The sequence below is a fragment of the Neoarius graeffei genome, chromosome 21 (assembly GCF_027579695.1).
Source record: "Neoarius graeffei isolate fNeoGra1 chromosome 21, fNeoGra1.pri, whole genome shotgun sequence".
Classification (NCBI taxonomy): Eukaryota; Metazoa; Chordata; class Actinopteri; order Siluriformes; family Ariidae; genus Neoarius; species Neoarius graeffei.
Window position 1 is genome coordinate 49,761,677 of NC_083589.1, and position 19,249 is coordinate 49,780,925.

Sequence of the window (19,249 nt, forward strand, 5' to 3'; positions counted from 1 at the left end):
TCACTCTCTGTTCTCTGTGTCACGTTGAGTTTACGAAAGGAGTCCGAGGGAGAACGGGGTTTTGTCTTAGCAGCGTGGCTACAGGCGCTGATAGCAGCGAGTATGTATGTGCGCAGCTTGGTCAAGCCCCTCCCCCTCCCCCCATGGCCCGCCCCCACCCTCTACCCTTCCCCGCCTCCTGCTTCTCATTAGCAAAACGACGCACTGGGAAAAGCGCTGAAATGGGGCTTTCTCCCAGAAGGTTATATTTACGTGCCGAGGGTTCATTTCGAGAAAGGCTGCGGATATAACATCCGGAAACCTCCACGAGCCCGTTTAAAGCATCAACAAACCACCATGCCATGGGACCTTTAAGGAGTTAATATATATATATATATATATATATATATATATATATCTTGATGTTGCTGTCCTCATCGTCGTTCTTCTTGTGAACACGGAACTGATAACTTTGTTTATACTCTTGAATAGCTCTTCTTCATGACGACAACCGGAAGTGTACCAATACGATGGGGCGTGTAGCGCCACCTGTGGCTCGGGTGCACAATGTACCTCACACAATAGCTCGATTTCCTTGTGTGCATGTAGGATTGGATTTCTCTGGCACCCCTGCTGGGACCCTTAGCTCTTGATTACCGACAGTAGCTCGATTTGGATGTGCATGTAAACGCACTGACAGAAATGGCCAATCTCAGTCTGGAAAATGTGCACTGTGCACAAGCCTAAATGTTTGAAAAAATATTGGATTATAATAAATAGGTCCAAAGCAGAAAACAGTGCTCAATTTTAATCTTTTTATTTCCATCAGGACCTATGCAAAGTCTGATTATTCTCCCAACTCCTATTTATTTACTGCTGTGCCAATCCAGTACTTTGGCCTAGATTTTCCTGGCAAAGTAATTCAGACTTGGGTTGTTGCCTGTGTAAAACTACACAACAGCTGGGCCTGATCAACGTCTAGTGATTGATATCAACGTCTAGTGATTGGAAGCTGTCATGCATTAAAAGCACTGAAGAACTGGGGGTACCCACCAGTGCAAGTAAATACTCACTGGGGGTGGCCCTAGCTTTAGTGGAGCAAAAAAAAATAGCACCAGGGCACGGTTCGTGTTGAAATTTAGTAATATCGCATCTGGCTGCCATCTACTGAAAGAATTAGGACTTGGGAGCAGTCAAGATGTTAGTAATTGAAAGCAGACACGTAAAAGTTATAAGCAGGAATTGAGGTTTTTCACCTGACGTCACAGGGTCACGTGACGCCCCGGTGTCCACCATTTTGAACGTCAAGCTAGCTAATGTCAACATAGTACCTAGTATGTTGCTGTAGCAACGTTTACGTTCAGTCATTTGGATGACTGTTAAAACCTTTCAGTCTCAAGTTTTTCCTTTACTGTATTTACTAGTTTACTGAGCTAGCGTGCTCCGGGGCAGGCTGGCTAGCGCCAGCCGGCGCCGGAGCGCGCTAGCTCAGTAAACTAGTAAATACAGTAAAGGAAAAACTTATAACGGGCCATGTCTCAACAGACTAAGAAGTTATTTCAATGACATTTAATAACATTTTGTTTATCCTGAGGACCGAAAGTAAATGAAAATGTGAACAAACCTTAGCTGTCAGTGAACAATCCTGGTGGAAGCAGGTAAACGTCGTTCTCTAAGCCTGCTAACCTCAATTTTTGCAAATACCTCTCCCTCTGCTCGCCCTGTAAATGCCCTACGTCGCTGGATAGTGAAGGTGTTTTCTGCATCTCGCTCCTTTTTCTTTTATGTTTTTCGTTTGTCGCCTTCCTCGCATTCAAACTGATTCGAGCCGTGACGTCCAAAATGGCAGCCTCACATGACTTGGTCACGTGGGTGAAAAACCTCAATTGGCAGCAGAGTTTGACTCTTTTCAGAGTGATTGGGGGGGACTGTTTTGCCCCTTGGTCCCTAAGGGTAGGGGAGGTCTGATATGTACATGGTACTCCCCGTCACTCACCCTTTCCTGACGCCTATATAAACAATCCGCTGCTTGACCTCCCGACCCCAAGGGAGGTCAGGTTTCAATCACTGCCATCAGTAAAAGCAATTAAGAGCTGGGTTAAATCGAGCATACCAAGCTCTGCAGACTAAATCGGATCTGGTAATTTAATCACGGGCAAGTGGACACGAGGTGAAGTAATTCAGACCTGGGCTATATTTGTTTAATTGTTGTTCATTTTCATGTAGGGTGCCAATAATTCTGTATGTACATATGGGCTAAGGTTGATTTGAAATGCTTTTCCTTAAAAAAGTGAACGAACGCTACAGAATTGTGCCACAATTTGAAATGGACGTTTTACTGCTGTGCTTCAGAATTGGTTTGACCTGTAAGACATTTATTTCTCGTTCTCCGGTTTACTCTCACCCACCATGTTTTCAAACCGCCAGTGTGCCCAGCTATTACCGGGATAATGCAGGCCACTACTGAGCCCGTTACCTGGCAACAGCCATAATGCACGTCTCTGACTTGTCTGTGGGTGTCACTCGGTTAGAACATACTCCCTGGTTAGTGTGGGCAACAGTTTGTGCATTCATGCTGTTTTAATAAACCAGAACAATAAAGCAGCGAGGTAGAAATGTATTTCTACATTATCATGTCTTAAAGGAGAACTGAAGGCAAATTTTTTTATCATCAAAATTCTATTTGTCTCATTTTATTAAATATCAGAATGCATTTTTGATCGCTATTTTGTCACTGCTATAGCAAGTTATGAGTGTTTGAAATATGCTTTGTAATATAGCAACGGCCGTAAACGAGATTCGTTGAGACCTGTGCGAGACATCATAGGACGGAAGTAAAACGTTCAGCGGAAATCAAAGTGACCGACATCTGCCAACGTTGTCCAAAGACGCGCGCGCCCTCTTTCGAATGCTGATGTAATCAAGCCAGAAGTTTTGTTTGTTGTGATAGCAATCAGGAAAGTTTGAAAAAAGTAGGCAGTAATCGTCATTTAAACTCGTTTTTGTGCAATACTTCGTTTGGAAAACAGTTTTCAAAATGGCGGGCGGCGCTGACACTTCTTCACGTTTCGAAGTCTCGCAAAAGTCTCATGAAGATCACGCGGATAAGCGACGCCTGCCGTGGACCAAACGAACTAAATTCAACACGGCTAAAATCCGAATAGGCCGATAAGTATAATATTTCATTGCAATTAGTTGCCAGTATGAGTCACGATATAAGGTTACTAAAACCCAAAACGTAATTGAATAACACGTTAAGAAATTAAGCAAGTTTAAAAATGACTTCAGTTCCCCTTTAAGAGTTGATTGTAATGATTTATCACGTTTGCTTTTCAAAAGTGAAACAGGTTTTTATGTAAGTGACGCATGACGCACAACAGAGCATGCCGCTGTACAAAAATAATCCGTTCTGGGTGCATACTCTGAAGTGGATTATTTTTATATAATCGCACAATCTGAAGCAGGGACATGCACAGGATTATAGAGGGGCAGGGGCTCAAAGTCAGAAAAAGGGCAGCAAGTGCATGATTTTTTTTTTTCCCCGATCCTTTCCAAAATATGGAAATGTAGAATTAAAATTAACGTACTAATAGGAAGGTAAGTACTTAGCTATGTGTCCTGTGTTGGGGAAAGTGATATGCAATTGCCATTTCTTTTGTGTCAGCAAAATTGTCACTCACATTATCATAGGCTTGGAAGACATTCAAAGCAATAAAACACTGGTGCATTATTAGGCTTTTTTATTGTTAAAGATTTAACATTGAACAGTCAGTGCGTTTACATGCACATAGAGAAAATCGAAGTTCTAAATGGCATGGAAACACCTTAGCTCGGCTGAAATCGAACCGAACTGGATTTCTCGTAATCGAGCTACGCGACCTAGATTATGCGATTGTAGCCGAGCTACTTCCGGAAGTGATGAGTGACGAGACCACAAGCGGGAAACACAACAGCCTCGGTCGGCATGACAACAGTAGTAGAAACGTGCACTTCTGGAGCAATGAGGAGATAGAGTTCATGCTCATTCAGCTTAAGGAGTTGAAATATATATAATCTCGATGTTGCTGTCCTCGTCGTCGTTCTTCTTGTGAACACGGAACTGATAACTTTGTTTATACTCTTGAATAGCTCTTCTTCATGACGACAACCGGAAGTGTACCAACACGATGGGGCGTGTAGCACCACCTGTGGCTCGGGTGTACAATGTACCTCACACAATAGCTCGATTTCCTTGTGTGCATGTAGGATTGGATTTCTCTGGCACCCCTGCTGGGACCCTTAGCTCGATTACCGACAGCAGCTCGATTTGGATGTGCATGTAAACGTACTGATTGAAACCTGAACTTTGAACAAATAAGTAAATAGCCTAATGGACAAAATGATAAAAATCAGTCCGTCAGGTCACGTCAGTTAACAAGCAGATTATTAAACTAGAGAGACTTAAATTACTCGCACAAATGTCAGTAGCCCTACAAACGCCCAAATGTCATGTACATACAGTTTGAAAGGGCTAACTGTTAGACCATAACTCACATGTTCAAGCTGCCTCACTGTCACGTCTCCTCTGTTATAATTGTGGCAGCACAGCGGCTTCTTCCCTCTCACTCCCGTCCGCGTGCCCCCTCTCTCTGGCCGCACTTGAGCGGAGCAGCAATGGACAGAGAAGCGGCAGCTCAACGCACACAGTGACCCCATATTACAAGAAAATTGGTAGATTGCCGTGGAGTTTTTGTACCGCCGTTGTTTTAAACTTCTAACAGGACTGTATTATTATTATTATTATTATTATTATTATTTTAAAAGGGCAACATTTAATTCGAGGTAAAAAGGGCAGGGGCTCAAGCACCCCTAAAGCCCTATGTGTGCACGTGCCTGATCTGAAGTGTGTTATTCCAATAACAGCAGCGGATTTTCCAATGATTACATTTTATTTCAAATGTATTAATGAGTATTAATGAACGACACTTCTTTCTTTTTCACTGTTTGTAGTTACATGTAATGTTATGGAGCATGCGTGAAACAACTTGGTTGCAAGTTTCATATTAAATATTCCTACATACGGGTTAGAAAATGTGCTACATAAACAACACATTAGTCCGAGATTATTTAAAGCATCTCCCATACACGTGCCTGTGAAGGAGCTGCTGTTATAGTTGGTATACTAACATAACCTGTTCAAACGAATGCATTCATATAAACCTGTTTGTCATTGTTAGAGCTGCTGTTATGTAAAATTCATCTTCTGGCCAATCAGATGTGAGAACTCAGCCACGCTGTTTTATAATACAGTATGATGTAATTAGTGTGTAATTAAAGTAAGCCATTTTATGAAATTACATATACCAGATGGAGCAAAAGCATCTATTTTCAGCCACATTTGTAGCATAAATTACAAAATGAATGTGATGAAATCAGCAGTTTGGACATTTTTAGAACCTTCAGCTCCCTGAATTGGAAAGGAAAGGGGCGGAGTTGAGCACCTCTGTTGCTGATGGGGGTGAAGCTAATTTGAAGACGAGAAAAAAATGTAAATAAGAGCCTGAAACAAAGACACTAGTGACATCCAGTTCATGAAAATGTTCTGTATTTATCGACTGAGTGGGAGGGCCAGACGGGAAAATATTTGGCTCAAGGTCATGCTGTACGGACCGAGTGCAAATCACTAAGCATTTTATCATATGACCTTTTTTTTTTTTAACTAACATTCACAGTGGAAAACAATGAACGGTGTGTGAAAAACAAACCAATCAATTTTTATTTGATTAGTAATAATAATCAGTTCAATTTATGTGGCGCCTTTCTCACACCCAAGGTCGCTTTACAATGGGGGGGGAGTCCACTAAAAGAGGGTCAGGATGTAATTCCAATGGCGTAGCTACCACAATCCCACCAGGCGCACGAAGATAAATCCCGTGACGCCACCGGGCAACATCGCTCGGAACACTGCGCCAAGCACAAAAGCACCACTGGACAACCACGATGTTAAAAAGAGCAACAAGTTCACTGCAGTCCATAGCGAAGAGCACAGGCATCACCCATGGCGGACCAAGGCCTGAAGGAAACCGATGCCAAAACTGGGTCCGGAGCTACGCCACAGCCGGCGGACAAAACGCTCAAACAAACATCAAACTATACAAACACAAAAAGAAAAATGAAAAGCTCCGGTGAGAAGCGGCAGCCAAAATGCGCGCGGCCTACTCTCAACTGGAAATGGAAGGCTTGACAGCAAACCATTTATATGTTGAATCACGTTTGAATTCTATAAAATACAACTGACTTTACTGTTCGCTCAAAATGAAAACGATTTTAAAGTGCATATCACGGGTAAATTCAGGAGCAAGATCAGTGTAATTCTCCTATTTTTTATATTAAACTTTGGTCAAATATCTGTAACATTCTGAATTCTCTGCAATTTTTTTTTACCTTGCGCAGTACCAGAAAAATTCAGTTGAAATCAAGCCATTTGAGCTGAATTGGTCCGCCTCTGAAAAACCTTTGTATTTGGATTTCCTGGCAAACACTGATTTTCGTGACGTCGCGTGCGGGACGCCTCCTTCTGAATCCTACGTCAGCGCTGGTTTGTTTATGAGAAAACGACCTGGTGGTTTTCTGCAAATTTCTTCAACATTATCGCGTAATTATTAAAATGGTTAACAGATGTATCGTAGGAGGGTGTAGCAACACCAATCTTGATGGGATTAGTACTCATCGTTTCCCAAAAGACCGGACAATGAGAGAGAAATGGGAGCGCTTGGTCTACACAGGCTGTGCACTGAAACCGTGCAAAGCTCGCGCAGCCTGCTGGCGCTTCCGCAGATAACATCAAGATTCTGGGATTTTTCCAGATGCGTTTTATTTTATTTTTTTCTGCTGTAGACAGATGGCCTTGTGCAAAATTACCCTTCTGGATGAGTGTGTAAAGGGACATACTTTCATATTTAAAAAAAAACAAAACGAAATTGGTCCAGGATATGCACTTTTAAGATAACGTTGTTTTAAGATAACTCGTCTCAGCTCATGAAGACAGTATCAGTACAAGCCTGTTAAGTCTCCACAAAAGAAGTGAGTTGAAAACAAACTAGAGTCGAGTCGTTAACTAATGTTAACGGCGCTGAAACAGCCACCATCAAATGGTGCAGTTGGAGTGGTGTTCTCGGACTCAATATTTTTTTTTAATGACTCGGACTTGAACACCGGGGACTCGAGACTGGACTCGGACTCGAGTTTTAGTGACTCGACTACAACACTGATGTTACCGAGAAACCGCAAAGCCCAGCTTTACCTTTGACCATTACAAAGTGCTGAAGTTGGAGCCTCCTTACAAAAATGCAAACAATATTTCCTCACTAACGTATTCACGATTACAGCCAGGTTTTTTTATTTTTTGGGCTTTCTTCACCTTTATCATTGGACTGGACAGGACAGTGTAGAGACAGGAAATGAGCAGGAGAGACCGGGAAATGACCTTGGGCCGGAATCGAACCCGGGTCCCCGGATCCATGGCACGGCGTCCCTGATTACAGCTGGTTTTAATCCTTTTCTGTAGAGCATCCCTGTGTATATTCTTCCTACAGAAATGATCACATATTAGAACCAGTGCATTAATGTAAACCTTGTGGCTGAAACTACTGTCGTAGAAAACTACAAGGGCAGTCCTGTGGTAACCATGAGTGTTTTAACTCGCTACTCGCATCTGTATTGTGGCATCTCGCCAGATGGCAGCAGGTACCGTTCTGATAACGATCTTTGGTCTGACCCAACCATGAGAAGAACTCATGATCTCCTGGTTGAGAAGTGGACACACTAACCGCTAAGCCAGCTTGCTGTTCTCTTGAGGTTGTACCTGACGTACATGTCTGTGTCGGTGCAATCAGGAAGCCGTGTTTACGTCTAATAAACACCACTGACCTTGTATAGGAACAGTTTGCTTACAAAACAGTTTTGCTAAATATCTTCGGTGAAGGTTGTTGTGTAATTTAGAGTAATAATGTTACTGATGCAGTATTACTTACTGCAGTATATTTAGTCAATCTGTTAAACACAGAACCATCACTGCTGCTAGTTTCAGTGTTTCATGATGTTATTTTTGGATGTGAATGTATAGTATCCAGAAGGCTTCCTGGATAACTAATTGTCTATATTTATTTTATATTCCGCAGGTTTTTACTACAGTGTCTGGAGGATTTGGACGCCAGCCTCCGCAAACTCAACTCCCGCTTGTTTGTAATCCGGGGCCAGCCCACCGACGTCTTCCCCAGGCTCTTCAAGGTACCACAACATTTCTCACACACATTTAAGTTCTAATTGTGCTCATGTTCATGTACAGTTGAGTGAAAAAGTTCACATCCCTCATGCTTTTTTGGATCATGTGTATGTTCTGTGAGGCAACAGCAATCCAAAGCACAAGGTAAAAATCATTAAAAAAAAAAAAATATATATATATATATATATAAGGGCTGTAACGATACACCCAACTCACGATTCGATTCGTATCGCGATTTTTGACCCACGATTCGATACACCCACGATTTTTTTTAAATGTATTTTTAAAGTAGTAAATTTGACTTATTAACATTTACTTACTTACATTAACTATTTAATAACAAATAATTCAGACCACTGCAGAGAATGAGTAATATGTATGCAAAAATGAACAAATGTATATCCAAAGATTGTTTTATTTCTCAAAATAATACTGTTGAGCCGGAAGCTCTGGTTTTTTTGGTTCTGAAAAAGTCATTTTTCCAAATCGTGTAAATCCGTTAAGATTTTTTTGGGGGGGGGTATAGGGGTGGCTCTCTCACTGTCTCACTCTCATAGGGCCAATGACTTTCTGTGATCGCGGAAAACAGATGGAAATTACGGAATTTTTATAGTGAAACATTGCTCGTGTGTCAAAATGTAACTGCCGCAGAAGGCTTCCGCCCAAGCAGACATGCCTTCAGTGTTGCCAGATATTGCTAACGTTTTCCACCCCAAAATATGTTCAAAACCAGCCAAAAAGCACCTAAACCCGCCCAATCTGGCAACACTGCATGCCTTTCCGGTCAAGTGATTGTGATTGGCTTGTGGCACACCTAGCCAGCCAATGAGCTGCTTGTTTACAGATTCGCTCCCCGCGTCGCAACCAGAATGGCGACCGCTTAAAAGAAACGAATGCTCTGCCAGTGGCGAGTGTGGACGTTGCGTGACTCGCAGAAGATTGTCGCAGGTCGGCGAAAAAATGACTTACTAATAGATATAAAAAATAAAAGTAATTTAAGTAAGTTTAAAATGTAATTTAAATAAAAAGTAAAGTATTCATAAATTGAAGTTTGGAAGCACCTCTGTTTTTGGGCTGAGGAGAAGTTTGAAAGGGTGTACCACGATTCTGCCTTCTTGTATCGCGACACGGATCGTGGCTCTACGTATCGCGATTTCGATATGCATATTGTTACAGCCCTTATATATATATATATATATATATATATATATATATATATATATATATATATATATACACACTGGAGATCAAAATTAGAGAACAACTTATAAAAACTTGAATAATTTTGAAATAATACCATCTTCACTGCTCAACAGTTAAATGACATTTTATTGTGTCCATATCATGGTTCAACAACATTTTTTTCACAAAATGACTAAAGGCATTTCACAAAAAAAAATATTTTTCAGAAAACGCACTGATCAAAATTAGAGAACACACTGATCAAAATTAGAGAACAACAATCTGGAACAAAAATCTGAAGGTTACAACAGTCAGCAATTAGTAAGAAGTGTACAGGCCTCTGCTGTGAATGACTTCAGCACATCTGCGGCCACAGGATAGCACTAGTCTCTCACACTGCTCTGGTGTGATTTTGGTCCATTCTTCTTCCAGCCTCCTCCACAGTTCGGTGATTGTAGAGGGTTTCTTGACCATAACTTTGTCACCAAGGATTTTCCAGAGGTTCTCTATTGGGTTGAGATCAGGACTCTGGGCAGGCCATGCCATTAATTCAATGTTTTCACCTTCAAGGAAATTCTTTACCCGTTTTGCTGTGTGACATGGAGCATTGTCCTGCATAAAGACTGCAGGCTGATTGGGCGATGAACGCAAGTAAGGAACCATGTGCTGTTGAAGAAGGTTCTGATACACATTTGCATTCACTCGGCCATGTAGCTGTACAAGAGGCCCAACTCCCGCAGCAGAAAACATGCCCCAAACCATGACACTTCCTCCTCCACCTTTCACTGACTTCTTTACACACTTTGGGTTTAGTCTTTCTCCAATGTGTCGCCGAACATAATGCTTCCCATCAGACCCAAATAAATTAAATTTGCTTTCATCACTGAAGTGAACCCTGGACCAGTTCTCCTCTGTCCACACAACATGCTCCTCAGCAAAGCTCAGTCTAGCTTTTTGATTTTTTTTGCTAATGAGAGGTTTGGTCACTGCAGTGTGGGCCTTCAGTCCAAATGCTCTTAAACGGCGAGCCACTGTATGGCGAGACAGATCCTTACCATGTTCAGCACTAAACTGGCGAGCAATTCCACCTGCAGTATGGAAACGATTACCCATTGACATCCTTCGCAGTGACCTGTCCTCTCTTGCATTTGTCTTCCGTGGACGACCAGCCTTCTTGGGCGACTTGAATGAGTTTGTAGTTTTGTAAAGATTCAATATTCTTGAAATCACAGATTTGGAACGATCAACTTGTCTTGCTATGGCTGATAGGGTCATCCCTTTGGTTTTCATCTGGACAACCTGCTGCCGGAGGCTTTCAGTCACTTTAGAACGACCCACCATCTTGCAAAGTCAATGAAACTGGCAGTTAGAATGCCACTTAAATAGGGGTTGACTGATAATCAAGGAAATTAGCACCATGTGCTAGATTAGCACCATTAAGTGGGAGGCACCTGAAAGTGTTCTCTAATTTTGATCAGTGCATTTTTTGCAAAATGCAGGTTTTTTGTTGAAATGCGTTATCCATTTTGTGAAAAAGTGTTGTTGTAGCATGGTATAGACACAACAAAATGTCCTTAAACTGTTGAGCAGTGAAGATGGTATTATTTCAAAATTATTCAAGTTTTTATAAGTTGTTCTCTAATTTTGATCTCCAGTGTATATACGTGTGTGTGTGTGTATGTGTATATATATATATATATATATACACATACACACACACACACACACACACACACACATATATATATATATATATATATATATATATATATATATATATATATATATATATGTATATATATGTATGTGTATATATATATATGTGTATATGTAAAATATTATTGTTGGATTCTATATTTTAAGTTCGTTTCTTAGACAAGGATTTTTTTTTTTAAGCTTGTTACCTCGTTAACAGTTTCGGCGAGAATCTCCCGCCTTCTTCAGAAACAGTCCTGGACTGTTTCTGAAGAAGGCAGGAGATTCTTGCCGAAACTGTTAACGAGGTAACAAGCTTAAAAAAAAATCCTTGTCTAAGAAACGAACTTAAAATATCTGTAATAGTTAGACATAATGAACATCCACTATATATTTATTTTTCTATTCTTTCTCAGCTTAAATTTTGTTAAATTAAAAAAAAATCTTTTGTTTCATTTTCTTAATAACCAACAATAATTATTTACCCACATTTTGTAAAGGTTGGCATGCTTTCATCTAAACCGGGGAACAGGGGCGCTGCGCCCTCTTGCTCTCGGCGTGCGCCCTCTTACCGAAATGTCGATTGAACCCCAAGTCACATTTAGGCCATGCACTTATATGCTACTGCACAACATGCAATCTTTCTCAAAACGATCTTTTCTCTGTGAAAACATCCCAGCAACACCACTTGACAATGTGTCTGATCATCAAATACGTTATAATTACTCCAAAAATATTCCAATCATAGTAGATACACCATCAGACGGTGCAAAAACGATCCGAATTGGCGTTTTCCAGACCGAGGCGCCATGTTGTTTACTTGTCGCAGCTGCTCTCGCGAGATTTCACATAGGTTACATATAAGGTCAGCTGACTTGTCGAGCGAAATTTCTCGAGACTGAATGACCTTTCACCCAACAGCGCGGGAGCTTTTGACAGAAGAAGTTCGCAAGTTGTTTTTGTTGACACTTGGGCATTTAAAGATGTCATCCAGCGGCACGAAACGGAAGAAAGCCAAAGACTGTCCGGGGCAGAAGATGATGACTTCTTTTTTCTGTCACAAAGTGGATAAAGATGTTTCCGATGGCGAGATTGCGACAGTCGAGGGATCGGTCTGTGCCACCGGTTCCGTGCCCTCATTGAAGGACGCGCCAACCGAGCGATGTGACAGCGGCGTCGGGGAATCCGTGACGGACGAAGACCAGATGTCTTGCTCTGATGAAGGCACCGAGTGTTTAGTGGAAAAGCAAAATGAGAAAAAGACAGAGTTCCAGGAAAAGTTCAAATTTTTAATTTTTATTTATTTAATTTTTTTTAAGCGCGCTTACGTTTTTTGCATGGTTTCAAACTTTGTGATTTGGGTTGGATTCCAACTTTACTTTTTTAGTTTCCTTTTAAAGAAAATAATTTTGCTCTGGAATATTTTTTTTTTTTTTTGAACAACTAACTCTACCTTATTCTACTATAAGAAAACAGCAGATTTCTGTGGTGAATGTTTAATACTTTTTTTAAGTTTGATTTAATTTGAATTATAAATTTCAATTAGAATCATGAGGAATTAGTATTATGTGTAATTTGAATTATGAGGTATTAGAATTTGAATTAATGGGTGGCACAGTGGTGTAGTGGTTAGCGCTGTCGCCTAACAGCAAGAAGGTCTGGGTTCGAGCCCCGGGGCCGGCGAGGGCCTTTCTGTGCGGAGTTTGCATGTTCTCCCCGTGTCCGCGTGGGTTTCCTCCGGGTGCTCCGGTTTCCCCCACAGTCCAAAGACATGCAGGTTAGGTTAACTGGTGACTCTAAATTGACCGTAAGTGTGAATGTGAGTGTGAATGGTTGTCTGTGTCTGTCAGCCCTGTGATGACCTGGCGACTTGTCCAGGGTGTACCCCGCCTTTCGCCCGTAGTCAGCTGGGATAGGCTCCAGCTCGCCTGCGACCCTGTAGAAGGATAAAGCGGCTAGAGATAATGAGATGAGATGAAAATTTGAATTAAGTGTTTGTTACAGGTTTTTTTTTTTCCAATGTTGACAAACAATTTGTTACAATTTCCCACCCAGATAGCCTCAGAATGTCCCATTGTAGCCTAAATTTTTCAAAGGCTTCGCACGGCGGAAGGGAGGCCCCCCCCACTCATAACTTCCTATAGCAGTGACAAAATAGCTGTCAGAAATGCATTCCTATATTTTATAAAATGAGACAAATAGAATTTTGCTGATGATAAAAATTTGCCTTCAGTTCCTCTTTAAACAGAAAACTACCTCCATTTCTTCTCTTTTCTTTCTTTCAGCGGTCTGTAAAAAGAGAGCTCCGATTTCTCATTTGCTCTGATTTCTATTTGCACAGCTCTTTACCATTTTAGATCTGTTCTTGTATGTTTTCGTGGCAATAGAGCTGCATTACTTCTGCCTATGGTGAAGTCACATGTATTCCCATTATTTTGTGTTACTTTGTCTGCTGTCTGAACACCGCACGTACAGCTAGGAAAAAACGAAGAGATCACGCAGCCCAGTTTATTTATTTATTTTTTATTTCATCGATTCGAAGCCTCATAAATTTGCATCGTGATTTATCATTACACGATATATTGTTCCATGCCTATTAATACACCACATGACATTAACAAAGTAAGTAATATACATATTAACTTTTTTTTTTTTAAATACTAAACCAAATAAGCCCAACTTGAGCCAACATCATAATTAATACAGGCATAAAGTGAAGAAAGTTTAGTCAGAGTAGGTGTATTTCATTAGCATTTAAACAAACATCAAATAATACACGTTAACTAACTTTGTTTCTTTTGTTAACATGACTTCTGATTCAGTAATGTTTGTGGATTGATCATGCAGTCAGTAATGATTAAGGGACCCTTTATGTAAAGGATTACCAGAGCTATTTACGCGTACATAACTTTCAGAGACTGTAAACCTTTGAACTGATATCATTTCGGGGGTTTTTTGGATTATTAATATCTTGACGTGCACTGTTTGACCATTAAATCAAATTTGAGACTTTTAATTTGATTTCTTTCAGCGCGACCGCAATGCATGATGGGATATATTGCTTTGGTTAGTGACCATCGGTTGTACACTACTTTTCGTGATGCATTGTGGGATACTTTGAGTGCACTATATCGGGTGTAATCCTCACTAAGGTTTCGGACAGCACTACAAAATGGCGTCCTCACTATATAGTGCCCTATATAGTGAGTAGGGAGCGATTTCGGTCACGGACAACTTCCGGCTTGATGACCTCAGCATTCGAAAGAGGGCGCGCACGTCTTTTGACAACGTTGGCAGATGTCGGTCACTTTGATTTCCGCTGTACGTTTTACTTCCATCCTACGATGTCTCACACAGGTCTCAACGAATCTCGTTTACGGCCATCGTTTACGGCCATCGGCTATTTGTGATAACGAAAGAAGTTCTGTGAAAGCTAACATGTTAAGTATCTTTATAAGTTTCATTTCTTTGTGTTCTTCATTTTGTTCTTGGCATATACCACATATATTTTTTTTTTTGCCTTCTACTGTATGTAATGATTAGTACATTTAGTCTGGACAAAATGTTAAAATATACACTCTAGCACATTTTTCTGTTCAAGTTCAACTGTTTATATTATCTCCAGAACCAACTCATGAAGCTAAACCAGAACACCCTTTTTCTCAGCAACCACAAATCATAGCCACTTGGTACCGAGCTTCAACTTGGGGTTCTATACCGTGTGTACCATTTTCAGGTCTGTCGCACATCGACTTCCTGTTTACCGACTGAATGTATTTACGAAACATATAGCGTGGATTTACAACATTTTTGTGACATTTTTCTCAGCAACTACAAATCACAACTGCTTGATATTTGGTACCAAACTTTAGCTTGGGGTTCTATACCATGTATACCATTTTCAGGTCTGTCCCACATCGATTTCCTGTTTACCGACTGAATGTTTTTACAAAACCTATAGCGTGGATTTCCAAAACGTTCCTAACACTTTTCTCAGCAACTATAACCTATATTGCTCTGTACTTATTTGTTTCAGGGTTAATTATTTGTTGAAGTCAACATTCATAATAGGTGTCCTATTCCTTCGATTGTTTGTGTTCTGATATAAGCGAGAGTGGGGGGATACGCAAGTGAGCAGTAGCTCATAGTCGATCTTGTTATATTTCTTTTTTAAAATTCTCATGGAGAAATCAGTTCTTCCTGTGATGTACGGCGTCCCCTGTGATGTACGGCGTCCGCTGTGATTATAAACTCCATCTTCCAGTCTTGCTACGAACAACAGCAGTTTCCAAATTTGATTTCACTGAAGGTTACGGTCCGTTTTGTCATATTAATGCTAATAATGTTCTCTTGATCCACCTTCAGGAGTGGAACATCACCCGGCTGTCGTACGAGTATGACTCGGAGCCGTTTGGAAAGGAGCGAGATGCAGCCATTAAAAAGCTGGCCAGCGAGGCCAGCGTGGAGGTGACCGTACGGATCTCCCACACGCTCTATGATCTGGACAAGTACGTACCTCGCCAAGCAGCAATCACTACCACAATGATCACAGAGATTAAAGAACTCTGCCAGTTCATTTTGTCAGTATTGTTCCTGCATTTCATCCATCTTCTGTTCTCTCTGTCTTTTTCTTTTTTTTTCCCCCCACTCTGTCAGGATCATCGAGCTCAATGGTGGCCAGTCTCCACTCACCTACAAGCGCTTCCAGACCCTCATCAGCAGGATGGAGGCGGTGGAGACTCCCACCGAGGCCATCACAGCAGAGGTCATGGGCTCCTGCACCACTCCTCTTTCTGATGATCATGACGAGAAGTTTGGGGTTCCTTCCCTGGAGGAGCTTGGTGAGTCTCTCGTATTGTAATTCACTTGCCATTTTGTGTTCGAGTTGCTCCTAAAGCATAAAAATTTGCAAAACATCTTGACTCGATGGAGCATATTGAGTACTTTTACGTTACCCATAATACTTTGTGCCTTGTTGGGGTAACCAAAATATAAACTTAAACAGCACGTCGTCGCACACTGACCGTAATCTTTTGGATTCAGATCTCCCTAAAACCTTCAAAGAAGTGTCAAAACTAACTAAAGCAGAAATCTGCAAAGCCTTTTCTGTGGACTTTGAGAAATCAGTCAGTAAAAAAGCGCTTGTAAATATCGTATCGAACGCTTTGAACATCTCTAATTCGGGTGACCGTCAGCAGCCTTCTTCGTCTGTCAACACGGGTGTTCCAAGAATTACTGACCCACAGAAGTTAAAAGATTGGCAGAAGAGCTTTGAAAGATGGACACTGATCATAGAAGAATCCACAGTGAAATGGTTTTTGCTGGTTATGACGAGAAAGCCATGAGAAAATACAAAACGCTTCGAACACAAGCAAGGAATTCACTCAGTCGAGTAAACACGGCAGAACTGTCACATTTCCTTAAGTTGACGTTGATTTTTGATTTCCTTCACTCTGATTTTCCTCGAGCTCGTATGCTACCGGATTACGACAATCTTTGGGCTGTTAGAGGAAGCTATTAGGGCCACAGGGTCAAACACTACATTCGATCTCCCTACATAAACACTAAAAGGCGAAGGACATGTCCGCTTCCTTACGCTGCATCGTTTGCGCTTTGTTTTGGGAGTCGATCCTTCAATAAAGTCGTCCTTTTCAGTACTTTGACTTGTCCTTGTTTTCGGTTTCGGCGCTTTTTATGACTAAACACAAAGACAGAGAGGCTGTAGGCGTCGTGACTCGGATCATCAGACTGAAGTGTGTAGAACACCGTCGCGTGTTGTCTGTCGGTGTCACATTTTGACGGCGAATTCTGTCCAACCCACGTGTTCGACGCTTAGCTTATTTAGGTATTCTATAAAACTTTAAATCAAGAAAATTTGTTTTTCCCCGTGTGAATTTGAAGAAATGACTGAGGTTATCTGACTTAAACAAATATAGAGCCTGGTTACCTCCCAAGGCGCAAAGCATTATGGGTAATGTGAAAGTAGTCAATATAAAGGGTGTTCACATGGCACATATTTGCATCGATGCTGCACTGATGTATTTTGTTGCGATATATCTTACACCGGTGTAAATTTTGTGGAGCGTTCACACGTCACAAACCTGCTTACTAGAGAGAAGCGTGTTAGCACCGGTGCAGCCCCACTTGCGTTCACACGGCAGTTTTCGCGACCGTGCTATACGATAGTAATAATGCGGAAATGAAATATGTGCATGCGTGAAAATGCACTTCCTTTTCCCGGTTGTCATGGCATCACCAAGCGCCAGGAAAACAACGTGGATGAAGACACCAGTGTTGCCAGATACTGCTGACGTTTTCCAGCCCAAAATATGTTCAAATCCGCCAATATGTACTTAAAACCACCCAATCTGGCAACACTGGAAGACACGCAGTTCTGTTGTTGTTGATATTCGCCATTTTGGAAGCGCAAAATACCAGGATGCAAATTATGCAATGCCAGTATGTAATCAACTCTCCTCACGCGTAGCGAGTCTACCCCTGTAGCGTTCAGACGTCCCATTTTATATCGGTGCTGCCCCGCAAACTAGCATTTACTCCGGAGTAAATTTCTTAAACCACCTCCCGAGCAGGGTTAGATTTGCACCGGTTTAAGCAGCTTTCAGGGGCTACACTGGTATAACTTTGTACCGTGTGAGCACTCTACCGGGGCAGCCCCGGTGCTACACCGGAGTAAAAGTTGCCGTGTGAACACCCCTTTAGTGTGCTGCTGATGCCAGACTTTTTGACTAAATCAGTAAAGCAAGACGTTTTATGAAGGGTAGGGGGTATGATCGATTCTTTTGATATGTTGTGATTCTGTCTTGAACTATGAGCAAAAGACCCTCGTTAGGTTTTTACTGGTTCTGCATAAATATTTAATATAGAATTCTCAACCAATCTCTGACGGAGAGTAAAAACTAGGGTGAGTGAAACTGCAAATCTGGTATTTTAATGCATTGAAAATATAATTAGGCTTCCTTCATTCATTCATTCATTCATTCATTCATCCCTCTTCACGAACTACGTTATCCTGCGGACGGTCGCACTGAATCCGAAGCTGGTTTAAAAGCTGTTTTCTGAGCTGTTCCTCTGCTGTATGATGATGATTTCTGTAAGTGTAACTGCTCAGTGGTTTGGTTTGATTGGTGTGCTCAGGTTTTGACACAGAGGGGCTGTCCTCAGCTGTGTGGCCCGGGGGAGAGACTGAGGCTCTGACACGGCTCGAGAGGCATCTGGAGAGAAAGGTCAGAAATGCTTCACTGATTAAAGCACATGCATTTATTTAAATTTTTTTTCCTCTGCTTTTGTATTGACGAGAGAGTCCCATGCAGTGTTGTTGTCGAGTCACTAAACCTCGACTCCGATTCCAGTCTCGAGTCCCTAGTGTTCAAGTCCAAGTCATTAAAAAAAATTCGAGTCGAGTCCGAGACTCCAACCGCGCCATTTGACGCTGGCTGTTTTAGCGCCATTAACAGTAGTTTGTTCCTGAACATGACGTACGGTATGAACAGGTGACTGTGCTTCTCTTTATCAGGGAGTGCAAAGTATTCCGTCAGAGACGGTTGGGAGATGGACGTAAGTGCAGAAGATCTCATCTCATTATCTCTAGCCGCTTTATCCTGTTCTACAGGGTCGCAGGCAAGCTGGAGCCTATCCCAGCTGACTACGGGCGAAAGGCAGGGTACACCCTGGACAAGTCGCCAGGTCATCACAGGGCTGACATACAGACACAGACAACCATTCACACTCACATTCACACCTACGGTCAATTTAGAGTCACCAGTTAACCTAACCTGCATGTCTTTGGACTGTGGGGGAAACCGGAGCACCCGGAGGAAACCCACGCAGACACGGCGAGAACATGCAAACTCCACAGAAAGGCCCTCGCCTGCCACGGGGCTCGAACCCGGACCTTTTTGCTGTGAGGCGACAGCGCTAACCACTACACCACCGTGCCGCCAGTGCAGAAGATGCATTCGTTAATACAAGTGAAGACAATCTGGAACGGCCAGCAAAATCATAAAACAGGTAATGGGTTGCGTGAGGCACAAACAGGCTATCGTAGACTCGGCAGAATCAAAGACGAGAAACAGGAAATCAGGAAACCAAACAAGGAAATGAGGCTCGGTA

The 19,249-nt window shown here is 41.8% G+C and overlaps 1 protein-coding gene across 2 annotated transcripts in view; it reads left to right on the top strand.

Annotated features, from left to right (window-relative positions):
* The window catches only part of cry1a (cryptochrome circadian regulator 1a), a 48,514-nt gene that overhangs the window by 4,944 nt on the left and 24,321 nt on the right, over positions 1–19,249 (top strand). For both annotated transcript variants that reach the window (XM_060903308.1, XM_060903306.1), the window contains exons 2-5: positions 8,139–8,247; positions 15,485–15,627; positions 15,776–15,960; positions 18,275–18,363. In XM_060903308.1, coding sequence (XP_060759291.1) covers positions 8,139–8,247; positions 15,485–15,627; positions 15,776–15,960; positions 18,275–18,363 — 526 coding nt within the window. The remainder of the gene's footprint in view (positions 1–8,138; positions 8,248–15,484; positions 15,628–15,775; positions 15,961–18,274; positions 18,364–19,249) is intronic.